The sequence below is a fragment of the Curcuma longa genome, chromosome 10, assembly GCF_044706935.1.
Source record: "Curcuma longa cultivar G26 ecotype Majalengka, Jawa Barat chromosome 10, ITB_CL_G26_1.1, whole genome shotgun sequence".
NCBI classification, from domain to species: domain Eukaryota; kingdom Viridiplantae; phylum Streptophyta; class Magnoliopsida; order Zingiberales; family Zingiberaceae; genus Curcuma; species Curcuma longa.
The window spans coordinates 4,867,949-4,884,869 of record NC_133870.1 but is presented as its reverse complement, the minus strand read 5'-3'; the positions used below and the strand labels follow the sequence as shown (position 1 = coordinate 4,884,869).

Here is a 16,921-nt window from a genome sequence, read left to right as displayed (position 1 = left end):
AAATCGACGTCGTCAGTTCTTAAGGGTTTAAAGATGAAGTATTGTTACATTTTTAGACCAACAAAAGACAATTCCAAACAATAAGAAAGCGATCAAAATAAGATTCGTGTAAAGTAATTTACTTTTATTATATTTATTTTTATCCTTTGTATTTGCTTGTATTATTTTGAAAATCTATTATAAAATATTTCTCCGTCTTCAAAAGGTATCCAAAAAGGAGAATACGGTGGGATAGTCATTAGGACTAGGTCTTGGATTTAACCGCCTTGGGAGGCAGTGAACCAAGTAAAATCATTGTGTTTGCATCATGTTGTTAAGTTTGTTTCATATTTCCGTTGCGCATTCAAACGAGAAACACAAAATCAAGACGAAGCAAATGAAGTTATTTATCTCCTTTAGCTCACAAGGTTCTGGCAAATACTTCAACTCTGATCAACATAAATAAGCTATGTTGCAATAGGTATAGTTTATAACTATTATAATATAGATATTTCATCTCTGATTAATATTATAACACTTCGACTTTGTATCAATATTAATCACACTGTATTATAACAATTATAGTTCATAACTCTTATAATATAGATGTTTTATCTCTAATCAACACTGTCAACATTAGTCAATACATATCAATATCATATTATAGCATATGTGAATCATGTTGTTACAATATAGACAATTTATTTTTGATCAATATTAATTAACATGATATTATAGTATTGATCATAATTATTATAGTTATAGCAATTATATGAATATATAGTTGTTACACAACCTCAAAAATAAAAATAATTTCAAAAAGTAAATTGTAATCCTTTTGAATAAATAAAAAAAAAAGACACATTTTTTTTATAATTCTATTAAAAAGATGTCTTTTTAATTTTTATCCCAATATAATTTGTTTTAATTAAATCTAAATTTTATAGTAAGAATTTTATTTTTAGGCATAAAACAAAAGAATTAAAAAATATTATGAATTATTTGAGTTTGACACAAGCACTACTAAGTGTATCAAATTGATCCCCTTGATTGATTCTATCCCTTATTAATAGAAAAGTATGATCTTTTCATCATTACCTCTCAACTCAACTCGAACTCAAGTTGTGATATCTCCTCTCGAACTTTTATCATTTTCTTTTCTTTACCGATCGAGTTTTAAAGTTCCGAAGGAGTGCTCATCATTTTTGAATCGAGAATCATATCTTAGAAATGATTGCTAATAAATTACAAGCATCTCAAGAAGATAATATTATTGCCTTTAAAATAAAAAATCAATCCAATCGATCATCACTTAAAACTTAAAGTTTTTTTTATTCGATCGAAGAAATATACTTATATTACAGGAGAATAATTGGCATCTAAAAAGGTAAGTTAATGATCGATCGACAATATAAAATTAGTAAACATAGTAGCAACACATGTCAAATAAATGTTTAACAATTGATGAGAGAATTATTAGTGACAATGATTAGAAAGGGATAAGTTAATCCGCATTAAATATCTTTAAATTAGTAATAAAATTATTATTACTAAAACTTTTAGTGATCGGGCTTTAATTTATTCTATAGAATTTTAAGCAAGCAAAATCTATGGACAAACCAATGACTTTAATTTCTTTTTGTAACTAACTTGAAACTTAATTCGCCGCAATAATGTCCTCACTCGATCGATCGACTGATCCGGCTTGCTAGCCCTCTCAAGTCTTCAAGTTTTTTTTATCGAAGTTTTATGTAACTTGGTAGGACAAGCTATGGAGCTGCAATCTAGAAAACCAAAGTAGAAAAAGAAAATGTCATAGAAGAGAAAGTGATATATTAGCTAAGAACAAAGATGAAGATAGATACTTCCAAAGGTCAATCCTTTGACTTTGACTTTCTGCTTAAGAAAACAACATGAATCACGTGACTTTTCTTACAACATCGACGACAGCAGTGATTTAAGCAAATAAAATTGCGGCCAGAAAGTGGCCACAATAATGAGGCTGTCGTGGCAGCGATTGCGCCATATTTTCTAATGGAGAATAGAAAAGCTATTTATATGGGCAATAATTAAAAAGATATTTTTTTTAATAATTTAAATATCTAACTCTAACTATGTGATTATCTCTCAAAAATTTTCTATCATAAATTTAAAAACACAAATAATCCGATTAGCTCAATATTATAATTTTTTATGTTTTATTTGAGAGGAGGTGAGATAAAGGATGGGAAGGGTAAATAAGGAGAAGAAAAATATTAATATCTGGTTGGGATGGAGTGGGTTAAGGAGGTAAAGGAAAGAGAAAGATAAATTTTATTTTTTTTCATGCTCATGAATCATTAGAATTTCTTATATTCTGATTTAGAGTATAAGAGAGAAAGAGACCTCAAAAATATTTTATTCTAATTTTATCTCTATTTTAAAATATTAATTCTTAAATTAATTTATCTATTTAGATATCTCATTTTTGCTCCATCACTCCTCACACAACGCATGTCGTCACCGCCTAGTATCCAACCGCTCGCATTTCATGACATCAGTGTCGACGTCGACCCTAACTATAAATCTTTTCGAGGATAAAACTCAAAAGAACAGAGATAGCAGATAACCCTAATCATTTCTCCTCTCCTCCTCCTCCAATGATAGAGGCTTATTTAAAAAGCATGTGTTATTTATTTTAGGACCTTCTATATCTCAACTTTTACATACAATATTGATAGAATTTTATAATTTTTCATCTGTCCTCTATATACGTTGTCTTTTTTAAGAAGTGAGAATATTTTTATAACTTTATGTGTTTAATCTTCATTCTCCTTCTCTTCCTCCCAAACAAACATATTACGTTAATGAACCTTCCATCCCTTCCAAATAAGGAGAACATAAATATTTTACTTTCCCTCCCTTTCTCTTCCCTTTTGCTTCCGTTAATGAACATTCTCTTATCCCATCCAAATAAAGTGTTAAACTCCACATGTGTAATATGTCATGAATGAGATTTGAAGCTTTATTACCTGTAAGTCTGTTTCACTTTTTACTATCGCACCATAACCTCGAGGATCATCTCATTTTCAGAATCATCAAAGGAACAAGCTTTTTTATTTTTAATAAAAAGGACACCCTACTCTATCCCACCGGTAATCCATGTAAAATGACAAGATTACCCTCAAATACAATATCTGATATTATTATCATGTATTAAATTGATTTTATTATCATGTATTAAATACAATGCAAAGCGAATTTGATATATTCAACAACATTTATATTGTAATATTTATAAAATCATAGTTACTACAATACAAACTTGTCTTGTTCAATAATATTCATGTTAGCAGCTATGAACTATAACTGCTATAACTATCGTAACAATTACAATTCATAGTTATTAATTACAACGCAAACTTATTTATACAATTGATTGATGGAACTAGGTGACATGAAATAACAATATGGGAATAGTGTACCAGAGAATAACAACTGATTGTTGATAGGCCTCTCAATCTTCTTGCTAAAAGCTCCCACAAATTAAGAAGCTTCGACAAGTATGAACTGAACTAGGTAGATCGATCAGGCCTTCATTGCGTAAAATCGTCGTCGTCAAATCTTCACAAATATGAAGGGAATCATGATTCAGTTCATCCGATCGATTGAGAAGAGATGTGGGATCAAATCAAGATACTGTGACTCTGAAGAGTGTCTGTCAATCAAGTGTTTGGTATGACTGAACATCTCATTTCAATTTCTCAAATTTCAGATTCTGAATATATATATACATATACATATATGCCTTGTTTAATTTGGTCCAGTACTCGATTCCAAAATGCAGGACAAGACAAGAAATGCAAGTGTTGATGTTGATGTTTTAGTGGAAGCAAAAAAGAGTTGAATCTCTTCATGTCTTGTTTGTTTGTTTGTTCATGATGCTTTTGTGGAGAAGAAGACGACTAGTCAGCAGAATGGTATCCTTTCAAGATATGGAATTCCTTCGGCACTGTAGTCAAAAGGATTCGATTTCACGATCATTTATGAAGAAGTAAATTAAAAAATTATAATTTATCCATTATAACAATATCTACTTTGTAATAGTCAAAAAGAATATTTTTCTTGATTTCGAAACTACAATTGGTCACGACAGATGTTTTAATTAAGCAGAGCAGCTGATTTGTTTCAAATCAAAAAAGTATTTAGATTTAAGAATTCATTAGGGTTTAAGATGATAGTCTCTTTTATAAACAGAATGAGAACACGTATTAATACTATGTAATAATTTACAATTACAAGAGGTGGGCTGGCTGGGTACATGGGCCTCAGGAGAAATTGGGCTAGGGACAAGTTCAAAAATAAAAAGTGCTCGAGAATCAAGTTCGAAGTCATATAATATTCGATCTTAAATTCTAGTGCTCAGAAATTGAATTCAGAGTCATATAGATGCTCAATCTTAGAGTCTGAAGCTCGAGAAAATAGGAGCAAAATTTCGAAAAGAGACCAAGTGCAATAAAAATGACCAATGATGATGAGTGTTAATAACCATTAAAAATATAACCATTTTTTTAATTTAAGACTAACATTTTTTATTAGATTTTTGTGTTAATTTTGAGTAGGACAATTCTCTTATTAAAATAAGGATGATTGCTTATTATATAAAATTGATCTTTCATCACTTCACCAAATTAAATATAATAATAATAATAATAAAAATAATAATAATAAATAATGTGTGGCGTTCATCATCGGCCGCCCTTCCAGGAAGACAAAGGAGGGGTCTCCGATTCCCTCCACGTGTCCGAGGTGGTCGGATACCGATCGCCCTTCACGGCATCCGGCGCTGCAAATGACTCGAGCTCCGCCATTTCTTCCGGAGCGAGCTCCACCGACAGAGCTCCGATATTTTGATCCAAATTCTCGATCTTGGTAGTGCCGGGGATGGGGCAAACATCAGGCCCCTGGTGATGGAGCCACGCCAAGGCCAGTTGCGAAGTGGTACACCCCTTCCTCTTCGCCATTTCGCTCACACCCTCAAATATCACTGCATTCTCAGCGAGGTTCTCCGGCTGAAATCTAGGCACCATCTTGCGAAAATCATAATCGGTGAGTGTTTCCAGTATTTTCGGTCCCGAAGAGAAAAAGCCTCTTCCCAGAGGACTGTAGGCGACGATTCCTATGCCAAGTTCCCTGCAGAATTCAGCAAAAACAATTGAAAAATTCAGTTCGAACATGAAGTTAATTATTTAAGGTTTTGACCTGCAAGTAGGAATTATATCTTGTTCTACGTCTCTTGACCAGAGAGACCACTCGAGCTGCACTGCAGTGATGGGATGAACGGCATGCGCCCGCCTGATGGTCGAAGCAGACGCCTCGGACAATCCGATGTATTTGATTTTGCCTTCTTCGACTAATGCTTTTAGTTCTCCGATCTGATTGACAACGATGAAACATGCAGTTGGATTTTATGTTTTTTGAAGTTTTATTGCAACTGATCAGTACTCACCGTGACCTCGATGGGGACTCGAATGTCGACTCGGTGTTGGTAGTAGAGATCGATGCAGTCGATATCGAGCCTCTTCAAGCTGCCCTCGCAGGCCGCCCTCACGTACACTGGGTCGCCGCGGATCTCGAAGTTCGCCGCGTCGACGATGTGGTAGCCGAACTTGGTGGCCGCCTGCACCTTCTTCCTCACTCCCCCTTGAAAAGCCTGCCATGCATCGCCCTTCGATTATGTATAAATATCTTTCCTTAAATAGGAAGAGAGCCAAAGAAGTCCTTACCTTGCCGAGGAGGGCCTCGTTGGTGAAGGGGCCGTAGACGTCGGAGGAGTCGAAGAAGGTGACGCCGGAGGCGACGGCGTGGTGGATGAGGGCGACCATGTCGGGCTCGGGCTTGGGCGGGCCATACAGGGCGGACATGCCCATGCAGCCCAGGCCTTGGCGGGAGACCTCCAGCCCCTGCGAGCCCAGCTTCATCCTCCCCACCGCCGCCGCCGCTGCCGCTTTAGCTGCCATCTCCGTCGATCTCCGCTCTAACTAACTGAGCCCGTGCTCTGTGGCTGCTGCGTCCGTGGGTTTATATAGCGGGAGCCAAACGGCGTTCTGAATCCGACGATGACTCGCCGGCCAAGTCGCTGCTTGTCGCCGTCTGTCGTATGTTACTTTAATTCCTGTTCCCACGCTGAACTTGTTCACTTTGTTTGACCGAAGGAATAGGTCGATCAAGTCAAATCAATCGAAGTTAAAATGAATAATATTATTAAAATAATTATTTAAATTTAATTTATATTTATTCGTTTAGATAAATTCTTAATTTTGATTGATTATTTAAAATTTATTTATTTATTTTTAAAACATGAAAGTAAGTAGTTTAAGTGTTATGTTGTGTCCCACTAGTGCAACAGTAAGACATTCGGATTGTGACCTAGAGACTCGCGGTTCGATCCTCAACTATGATGTATTTGCAAGAATTTTCTTCTAAATAGGGAACGCAATCAAAGGATGCTGGGTATCTGATTGGCCGTCGTAAAATTGAGTCCATGAAATTTATCCTTTTGGTCAATGGAAAATTTTCGTGAGATCAAATCGATCACCTTCAAAGATTGAGTCCATGAGACTGATTGAGACTGATGGTCGTAGAGGGTGTTGACCGTTGCCGTGAGGAATAGAGTCCATTACGGCGACGAATTTTCCAGATGCACCTTCTGCTGTTAAATAATTAATAATTTTTATAATTATATATAAAATTTTATTTAAAAAATTATAATTAATCATTATTAAAAAATTATTATTTTAATTTAATTAAAATTTGATCTTTATCCATTTTAATAAATTTATCTCTTAGTAATTCATTTGCTCCAAAAATATTATTTCCCTTTTCTGATTACTTAAATCACGCTTCAGTTTAATTATAGTTAAAAATTAATTGATTTAAGACCAAATTTAGTATTTAATTTTACAAAAAGTTGTTTATATTTATTAATATAAATAAATTAAAATAATTTATTAAAGTAAATAAGTAATTTTGATCCTTCATAAATAAAGATTATAAATTTTATTCATCAATTTTTATCAAATTTTAAAAAAATCAATAAATAAATTTATAATATCAAACTTATTAACTAATTAAATAAAATATAAAATATAAAAAAATTTAAATAATCAAATAAATTCAAATTAAAAATTTTATAACATCTTACACATCATAAAGGGTGCACACAATATATATAATACTCATGTGATAATTCCTTAATGTCAATCTCACAACGATTTTAAAAATAAATTATAGTAACCAAACAATCTCATCAAATGGAAGAGATTTTATTTTTCAAGAACCATTATTCATAGGACTAACTGAATTTGACTTGCTTTCATGTGGTATTCACACAATACTTAAATATCAATAACTCCTTAGGGTGCGTTTGACTATATCCATAAATACCCATGATATGATAAAACATAACCTATGATCATTTCAAAGGGCGCACAAGTTATGATGTAATGGGATTACCTGGTAATCACATAACCAAGATTATGGGACATAAAACATAACCTAATGTTGTTTGGTTTACTTTATTTATTTGGAGGGAATAAAACATAACCAGTTTTATATTTACTATATTACCCTTCATTCAATTATATTTTAATATAATTCATTAAATTAATAAATATAATTTGATAATTTTATTTTAATAAAATAATTCATTAAAAATAATTATTTTAATAAAAATATTAAAATAATAAATATAATTTGTTAATTTTATTTTTAAAATTTAAAATAAATTTATATATTTTAATAAAATAATTTATTAAAATAATTATTTTAATAAAATAATCCATTAAATTAATAAATATAATTCCTTAATTTTATATTTTTAAATTTAAAATAAATTTATATTTATTTTAATAAAATAATTTATCAAAATAATTATTTTAATAAAATAATTCGTTAAATTAATAAATATAATATGATAATTTTATTTTAATAAAATAATTTATTTAAAATAATTTTTTAAATAAAATAATTTATTTAAAAAATTATTTTAATAAAATAATTTATTAAATTAATAAATATAATTTGTTAATTTTATATTTTAAAATTTTAAAAAATATATATTTTTAATAAAATAATTCATTAAAATAATTATTTTAATAAAATAATTTATTAAATTAATAAATATAATTCATTAATTTTATTTTTTTAATTTTAAAATAAATTATTTTTTTAATTTATAAATATTTAAATTAAAATTTATTGAATTAATTAATTCGATTTTAATTAGATTTCGTAGTATATTTTAATTAATTCAATTTTAAAATCAGAGGGTAATTATGGAAAATTTTTTGTTAACCTCCGGAATCGTAGAAAACCTTAGGTTGCCAAGGTAATCACATAACTGGGTTATAACTCATTTGCTGATGTGGCGGTAATGTTATATTACTTGGGAATCGATCATAACTTGAACCAAACAAGGTTATCAACGATAACTTTGGACAGATAACCAAGATAATTATAGATTACCCCCAACCAAACACCCCCTTAATGTCAATCTCATAAGGGTTTTAAAAAATAAATTATAGTAACCAAACAATCTCTTAAAATGGAAGAAATTTTATTTTTCAAGAGATTGTTCATATAAGAATTTGACTTGCTTTCTCAACTCAATTTTTTTTTTTCTTTTTTAGCACAACACTGCAAAAGAATATAAAGACAAATTTAATAATTATAATTGATCTAGAAGTTCTGGCTTCCACACATCACTAAGCTAAATCTGACCTCTAACTGCTATGTGGATACTCAAGGTTGCTCCATTGTGAAGACTTTGTTAGACCATTTACTCAATCCTTATTCACACAAGGATCCTATCAGAAGACTGCCTTCTAGACTCACATTGGGTAGAGGTCTGCCTTCGTTGATGAAGAGATTTGGTGCTGTTCTTGAATGGTCTCCACAGGTACAAGGTATGAATGCAGTCGGCAGTATATCGACCTTAGGATTGTGGCACAAAAGTGCCCACATAACCAAATCCAACGATTGCGAAAGTGATTGCTTGAAGATAAAGGTAGATGTAGTAATGGTTCTTCCCGTAGGAAAGATCGTAGCACCCACAGAAGAAGAGGTAGACTCCAGTAAAGAGCTCCATCAGATGTAACCTATTTTTCAGGACAGGAAAAGGAGCATTTCAATCTGATATTATTTCCTTAAGTGCGTATTTCTAAATGTAATAGATGAATTGCGAATACCTGTCACCAAGTCTTAGTCTTGGCTTCCTAGCTCCTTTAGATTTTGTCTTCATAATGTCTCCTAGCTTCTCAGTGACCACCCACTCGTTGACCCTCCCCCCTGCTTCCAAGAGGCCACTTAAGGTTGCTTTTGTTCTATGCAGAGACATGACATTCTCAAAAAGGACCCAGAACATCAGCAAGTGAAAAGACCTACAGAACAAGATAGATTGTGTTGTCATTTGTGGATTTGGAAGTTTTGCCATCATTCATCAAACATAAAAGTTGAACTGGGAAGACATTGCCAAAATAACAAAACTAGACATTCATTGTTTGATCCATCGTTAAACAAATAAGTAGGGTTGGCATTGGCAAATAAGCAAATCTGAAGTTAAAGATTGTTTATAGTTCTCATACCTTGGTGTCCCAACTGAATTCAGCAGTGTAATGACTGAGGGAATGTACACTAAACCCCACTTTGGTATTTGTACTTCAGGAACAAAGACTGTCATCGGGATTACGATGCAGTAAAATATGAAGGTCACAATATGACCTACAATCTTTCTGATGAAGAAAAAACTGTATATAACATATATTTTTGTCCAGATCGTCACTTTCTGTATTTACAGAGAAAAGTTTTCATCAGATGTATAAATTTTTATGTTAAAAGGAATATAATATCTTAATGTGACTAACCTTGTTTTTGGAGATCTCCGTCACCATTTTCCTGAACAAATTTGCGGGGCCACAAGACCATCTGTGTTGCTGATGTCGGAAGGCCTTGAAAGTACTTGGTAGTTCACTTTTGACCTGAACACATATAGAATAAGAAGCATGAAATGAATTAAGAACTTCATCAAATTTCTTCAACACTATTTTATTTATGAACAGTGCATATTGCTAACCCAAGTTCATATGTATACTTTGGCATAGTGGGAAATCTACATGTTTAAGGTTTTCAGTTTATCCTTGACGCTAGATAGGACGACCCACATTACCCATAGATGATAATGTGTTTCGTGGCCAAAATAATAGGATGAATGGTGCGGCTAACAAGATTCTTCAACTTGAGAGATATGACAATATAACTTTATATTTGTGGCCAAGGTTGTCAAAATCGCGAGTCAACTCGGCGAGTTTACGAACTATTATTTCAATTCCGTGTTGAATCAGCTTAAAATCGGACCCCCCTTGTAAACTCGTAAACTGGCGAGTCAACTCGGTAAACTCGCGAGTCAACTCGGTCAAACTCAGTAAACTCGATAAACAAAGGAAATCTTTGTTTAATGTTTCCTTTTATCAAATTTGGACAATGGAAGCTTATTTGGTGTATCTATTGGACTATTTTGTATGAAATTTTAAATTTGTCATTTTGTAATTTGATGTTGAAACATAAATTTTGAAAATTTCATATCTTTTCATGTTAAATTTTCATGTTTAGTCTTTTTTTATATGTGAAAACATGTTGTTGATAACTATGTTTATGCTTTTTTATTAGATATGTGAAATAGTGATTGTTCTTATGAAGTTATGATCAAATATATATTATTTGATATTTTATAACTCTTTTTTGGATTATCTGTAAACTCGTACGAGTTTACGATACGAATTTACGATACGAGTTTGTGCACCCCTAACTGAGTCGACACTGGAATCGCGAGTTTGATAACCTTGTTTGTGGCTATTGTGACCAACATAGCATGTTACTAGAACTTATTAATGAAATATGGGAATCAAGATGTAAGAGCATAGAGGAGTTAGTTGGATTGGAGAGATCTAAGGGAGCGATGGTCAATGAGTATCTAATTTAAGAGGATCTCAACTTTGGTGAGGTGGTGTCTAGGAACAATGATCTAAAGGGTGAAGAAGTTGGAAGAGAGGAAAGCTAGAATGAAGAATGATAGGTTACAGTAGAGAGGGGAGGTTGTAACCTCTCCTACTAGCTCTTGAGAGGATTAGAGAAAGATCGGTGATTACCATATAAAACAAAATAATTTGGAGAGAAATAATCCTCCTTCAATCATTTTTTTCATACATAATGCCTTATTTTATAGGGATTATGACGTAATATAAAAGTTCTAGTAACACGATCTATTTGAAATATGGGATTATGACGAGTATCATCAACACTGACTAAATATCATCGGTCGTCAAGTCACCTCTCGATGATATCAACGGACCCTCTCAAGTAAGTAGTAAGGTCAAGACAAGAGTGGTTGAGATAAGATTTGGACCCTTTCTATTTAAGGTGATATTACCCCAGGTGCTTATGATTCCTCAGCAATCATCTTCCAAGATACATCAACATTCAATTCAAAATAAAAGCATTTTAAACTTCAAATCTTAACTTTTGAAACCTTAAGACTCTGAGAGAGGAGAGAGGAGAGAGGAGAGAGGAGAGGTGAGGAAGAGGAGAAATCAAGTTTAAAGCTTCAACCTTTAGTAATTTGAGCAAGAGAAGTAGGGGCTCTTTCATAGGGTTGAAAGGTTATCCCTAATAAGGGTGCATTTGGTTCAAGATTATTGTTGATAACCTTGGTTATCCATCAAAGTTATATTATTTAACCCTATTTGGTTTAGGTAAAATGATTCCTAAGTAATCAAGGATGTCCACCACATCAGCAAACATCAACAAAAGGGGTATATAACATGGAATGTGATTACCTCGACAGTGTTAGATTTTCCTTGATTCCAGGGTTAACGAGAATCTAGCCGTGGTTGGTCGTCGAGCGCAAGTAGCGAGGGTGGTGCCAACTCGATGTCGCCGTCGTTCCCACGGGCGGAGCCAAATACAATTCCACTCGGGCTTTAAAAGGCTCACGGAGGTCAATCGTCGAGCACGAATGGATTTTTTTTAAAAACCAGAGGTGTTCTTTAAATTTATTATTAAAAAATGAAAAATATAGGTAATAAAGGAAGGTACCACATCAGCAAACATCGGGGAGATTGAATGTGATTAGCCCGGAGGCTATAACATTCCTAGCTCCGCCATTGGTCGTTCCTTCATGCGAAAGGCTCACCAGGGGCCAATCATCGAGCACAAGAAGTGAGGGCGGTGTCGGCTCGGCATTGCTGCCGTTCCTTCATGCAAAAGGCTTGCCGGAGGTCAATCGTCGAGCACGAGCAGTGAGGATTGACATCGTTCCTTCGTGCGAAAGGCTCACCGAGACGGAGGTGGTAAGCGGCTCACCAATCTCATGAATAGAACGACCAACAAGTGAGGGGCGGATGAACGGAGGTGGTAGTGAGCATACGATCACGACACAACAGTAGCGGCAGTGGGCACACGATCTTGTGCGTGAGGGACTTTTTTTTTACTTAGGTTTTTTAATAAAACTTTGGTTAATTAAATCAATCACCTCTTAGTTATAGTTGAAATAAACTAAATAGATCTAGTCTAAAGTCCAACAAAATTATCCTAAAAATATTCTAAAATATTATCCGAATTTATTTATTTATATATATCACCATTAATAATAATAATATATATTTTATTCTCACTCCCATCAAACTTATTAATTATTATATTATTGTTCAATATATTGCAACGTGTGTATAAAACAGTAAAATGTTAGATTTTTTAATTTGGACAAGCATACAATATTGTCATGATTAGGGTTGAACCAAGGGTAATACAGTAAAATGTTAAACTAAATTATACACTAAAATAGTCAAACAAAAATTTTTTATTGCATTACCTAAGATTTAGATTGTGTTTTATTCCCTATAATCTTGGTTATGTGATCACTAAGTAACCACATAACCAAGTTATGCATGATAACTTAAACCAAACGTATACTAAGGTATGACATTTTCTGCATATTCAAATTAGTGTTTATGCATTTGTGTCCATAGACCATACTCGTGTACAAGCCAATGCCTTCATCCATCAAAATTAACCATTTTTTTGTCACTTAAATAGTCTTAAATATTAATTTTTCATTTACCTAAAATATTAATTTATGATGGTATATTTATAAAATAGACCGCCAATATTTTAATTCAATCAATTCATAAAAAAAAATCAATTCCTAACAATAATCTCTTTTATTTAAGAAAGGATATCTTCACTTTTTTTATTCACAGTTTTGTTGAACTAATTTTGAAACTTCTGATTCGACTCATGAATGATTACTAATCTCAATTAGTGTACGTACCTCGAGATCTTTGAGGAAGATATATTTCCAGCCCTTGAGGCTTGCACGAACAGACAAATCCATGTCCTCCACAGTGGTCCTATCCTTCCAACCTCCAGCCTCATTGATGGCTGAAATCCGCCACACCCCAGCAGTTCCTTTGACAAGCATCCATTCATTAGCATAATCTCCTAGCTTATTTCACTGGTTAAATACTTCTGAGGTGCATTCGAACTAACCATTGAAGCCGAAAAAGGCACAGGTGGAGGATCCCACTTGCTGCTCTACAAAGAAGTGATAGTCCAAAGACATCTCCTGCATCCTTGTCATCATATTTTCGTCCGCATTCACTGCAGTCAATCCATTGCATTCAAGGATGGAAGCAAAAAACAACTCCCAAAAATTATTTAACTGGCTTTTTGGACAAATATGATTCATCATTCGAGCCGACAAGATACCTTGCTTGTGCAGACTAGATAAGATAAATAAGAAACAACAAATTAAGAATAGAGTAAATTGCAGTGTCGGTGGACATGAAAAAAAAAAATGGATGTGGAGACAAACAGTTAGATGGGATGCAAGTGAGTATAATTGCACATGGGAAAAGCAGCAAGAACAGTGATGGTAAAAGAGAACGGTAGTACCAAAGTGATAAGACTTGTTGGACCTTTTTCTTCTTTAATCTCATTGTAATAAGTGTTTTTTTTTGTTTACTTTTTTTTTTCTTCACTCTCTCACACTTGCAAACATATAATTATGTGAGAGAAAACAACAAGAGGAATTTATTTATAATCACGAGCTCCTCATGCCAGACATGTGGTGTGCCAGTACATGACAGCACTAGGATCTTCTACTTTCCTTCCAAAATAATCTAACTGTAGTTGTTCCGATCCTCACTGTCAAAGTGTAATTCATTTGATCTAATCTTATGTTCCAGATCAGGGACTGCAAGTTTACATGTGCTCTGGGAGTTGTAATCATTCACTGGCATTTCACAGAGAAGATGCGTACACGTTTCATGAAATCTATGTCTATTTGGACAAGTGTGATAATCACAAATAATTATCTAAATATCTTGGAAAAAATTATCTCAATATCTCTAATATTGAAAAAAATTCAAGTCAAACCACACTGATCTAAAATATTTAAATCAAGTTGTTCTGAATCAAAATAAATACCCTTAGATAAACCTACTCTTTAGTTTTTAAAATGATAAAGTTAATCAAATATGTTTCTAATTTAATTTACTCTATCAAATTATTTCAGCAAACAACTTAGTGAAGAAAAGATTAACTATGTTTACCTATTTTTTAAAATTTAAGAAATGTACTTATAAATTAAATGAGCATTTATTATTATTATTTTTAAAAAGGTAAATTATTTCAGTTCATCAATTTGATAAAATGAAATGTTCTTGTTTTTTCAAATAATTCATTTTTATAATAATAATAATACTAAAAACAAACACCTATTGAATCTAATGGGTTTTATGAAACAAAACAAATTCAATTTAGCAAATTTTATTCCATCAACTTATTTCACAAAATAATTTAATAAAATATATTTAATTGATTTTATCTTTCTAATGATTTTTAAAAATAATTTCTTATAAAATTTAATGAACACTTGTCTCCTAAAGTTTAATTGGGATCTTCTTTAGATACAAGCTCAAGAATCTGAACAAGTGAACAAAAGAATATTAAAATAATCGAAAGTCCAAAATCAGAACAAAATTCTTGGTTTTTTTATTTCAAAAATCAGAATGAGTGTGGGCTTATGTAATCATAACCATTTGGATTAAGAGTTTTAGATTATATGACAATGATATTGATGATGGGGGCTTGACATGGCTAGTATCCATCAACATGAAGTTAAAATAAAGAAGATGAATAGTTTGAATAAACACACTCTATAATGTGGAACTCATGATCTACTATAAAGTTAGATCCTGTGTTTGTACGGTTGTCTATTGCAACTATGTGAATCATAATTACGCATAAATGGTGGTCCTGGACACTCATGAGTCATCATCTAGATTGCAGAGGTCCTTAAGCATAAATAACATTTAAACAACGTATGCCCTCAACCATCCAATCTATTAATTTCTACAGAAACAAGAAAAAGAGACAAACAAAATCTATAATATAATTTATCTACTGTAAATTTCAGTTCATAAATGCGTTTCGTTTTTATCTAGCTCACTAGCTGTCACCATTATATGTATTTTGAAGATTTTACTAGTGCTAGCAATGTTTTTTATTTTTGGAAAAGGAAGATAAGTAAAGAGAAGAAAAGAGAGCATTGGGCGTGTAGTGTACCGAAGGTCCAGCGGCCTTGGACGAGGGCGATCTGAGGGTTGTGGATGAGGAAGGGGATGGTTCGGAGGAGGAAGTCGGGCTCCGGCTGGAAGTCGGCGTCGAAGATGGTGACATACTCGCAATCCTTCACGTAGTGGTGCTTGAGACCCTGCTTGAGCGCGCCAGCCTTGTACCCCACCCTGTCTTCCCGGATCGCGTATTTGATATTCACTCCCTTGCTCGCCCACTTCCGGCACTCTATCTGCACCAGCTCCTGCCATTTCCTCCACGGAACAATGATTAGTTCAGACTTCAAATCCACTCCAATTGCCACAGCTGTGATCTTTGTAGGGAACTCCCAAAATTGCACATCGAGTGAGAAAATCATTTAGTTATCTTCAGGGAGTATTGAAGGAGAGTTTTGAAAAAAGTTCTTTGGGGGGATTTGGGTATATTTAAGAAAAATCAAGAGAAAATTCAAAGAATCGATTAGATCTGCTACCTTGATGGATTCATCCGTGGAATCGTCGAGCACCTGGATGATGATGCGGTCCGAAGGCCACGAGAGCCCGCAAGCGGCTCCGATAGAGAGCTGGTACACCTGAAAATTCAATAAATTTGAAACGCGCGCGTCGAGGAAAGTAAGCAAACGGAGACTTGTTGATGCGATCGACAGCGGACCTCTTTCTCGTTGTACATTGGGATCTGGATGAGCACCATGGGGTAGGCGGACGTGCCGAGCTCGGCATCGTCGCCCATCGGTTCCCACTTGTATCTCGATTCCGGGCGGCGGCCAAGGAGCCGGACGCCGGTGATCACGATGGCCATGTAGACCTTCTCGACGAAGAGCAGCACCGACAGAGCCAGGCAGAGGTACACCGCCAGCTGCAGAAGCGGCACAATCACCGGCGCCTTCACCTGCTGCCACACCAACCCCATCTGCTCCCTCGCCTGGATCGCCCCTGGAAACATCGCCGCCGAGGAAACCCTATCCATTTCCTCCCGGAAGCAGACGTCAAACAAGAGCTCCAAAAATCACAAATGTAACAGAGGGATCGGATAGGGAGCACAAAGACGTTGTGCAGGTGAAAAATTCTCACGCACTCTCAATCACCTGCTCCACGCACTGGCAATGAACAACAACAACAACGCCTCTTTTCTCCCCCCAAACCCACCAAAACCAACAGAGCAAGCAGAAGAGGAAGCAAAGCTCACCAGATCCAGCCAACTACAATGGAAAAAAGAGAGAGAGAAGAAAACTGGTTGCCCAGTCGAATCACCGCCTTGTTCCTCCCTCTCGTCC

The 16,921-nt window shown here is 34.1% G+C and overlaps 2 protein-coding genes across 4 annotated transcripts; both read right to left on the bottom strand.

Annotated features, from left to right (window-relative positions):
- Positions 1–4,681: 4,681 nt before the first annotated feature.
- LOC141836696 (putative aldo-keto reductase 2) lies at positions 4,682–6,023 on the bottom strand. The gene is made up of 4 exons (XM_074724208.1): positions 5,745–6,023; positions 5,468–5,671; positions 5,221–5,393; positions 4,682–5,151 (listed from the first exon to the last, which is right to left on the bottom strand). The coding sequence occupies exons 1-4, from the start codon at positions 5,976–5,978 to the stop codon at positions 4,707–4,709; spliced, it is 1,056 nt and encodes a 351-aa protein (XP_074580309.1). The 5' UTR covers positions 5,979–6,023; the 3' UTR covers positions 4,682–4,706.
- Positions 6,024–8,673: 2,650 nt separating this feature from the next.
- On the bottom strand, positions 8,674–16,614 carry LOC141836695 (putative glucomannan 4-beta-mannosyltransferase 9). 3 transcript variants are annotated; one of them, XM_074724205.1, is made up of 9 exons: positions 16,300–16,614; positions 16,121–16,219; positions 15,640–15,892; positions 13,561–13,671; positions 13,343–13,479; positions 9,882–9,995; positions 9,603–9,802; positions 9,198–9,398; positions 8,674–9,128 (listed from the first exon to the last, which is right to left on the bottom strand). In XM_074724205.1, the coding sequence occupies exons 1-9, from the start codon at positions 16,612–16,614 to the stop codon at positions 8,954–8,956; spliced, it is 1,605 nt and encodes a 534-aa protein (XP_074580306.1). In that variant the 3' UTR covers positions 8,674–8,953. The 3 variants fall into 3 exon arrangements, with proteins under 3 accessions (XP_074580306.1, XP_074580308.1, XP_074580307.1); XM_074724207.1 differs by having other exon boundaries at positions 8,674–9,116; positions 9,201–9,398; XM_074724206.1 differs by having other exon boundaries at positions 8,674–9,116; positions 9,207–9,398.
- Positions 16,615–16,921: the final 307 nt, after the last annotated feature.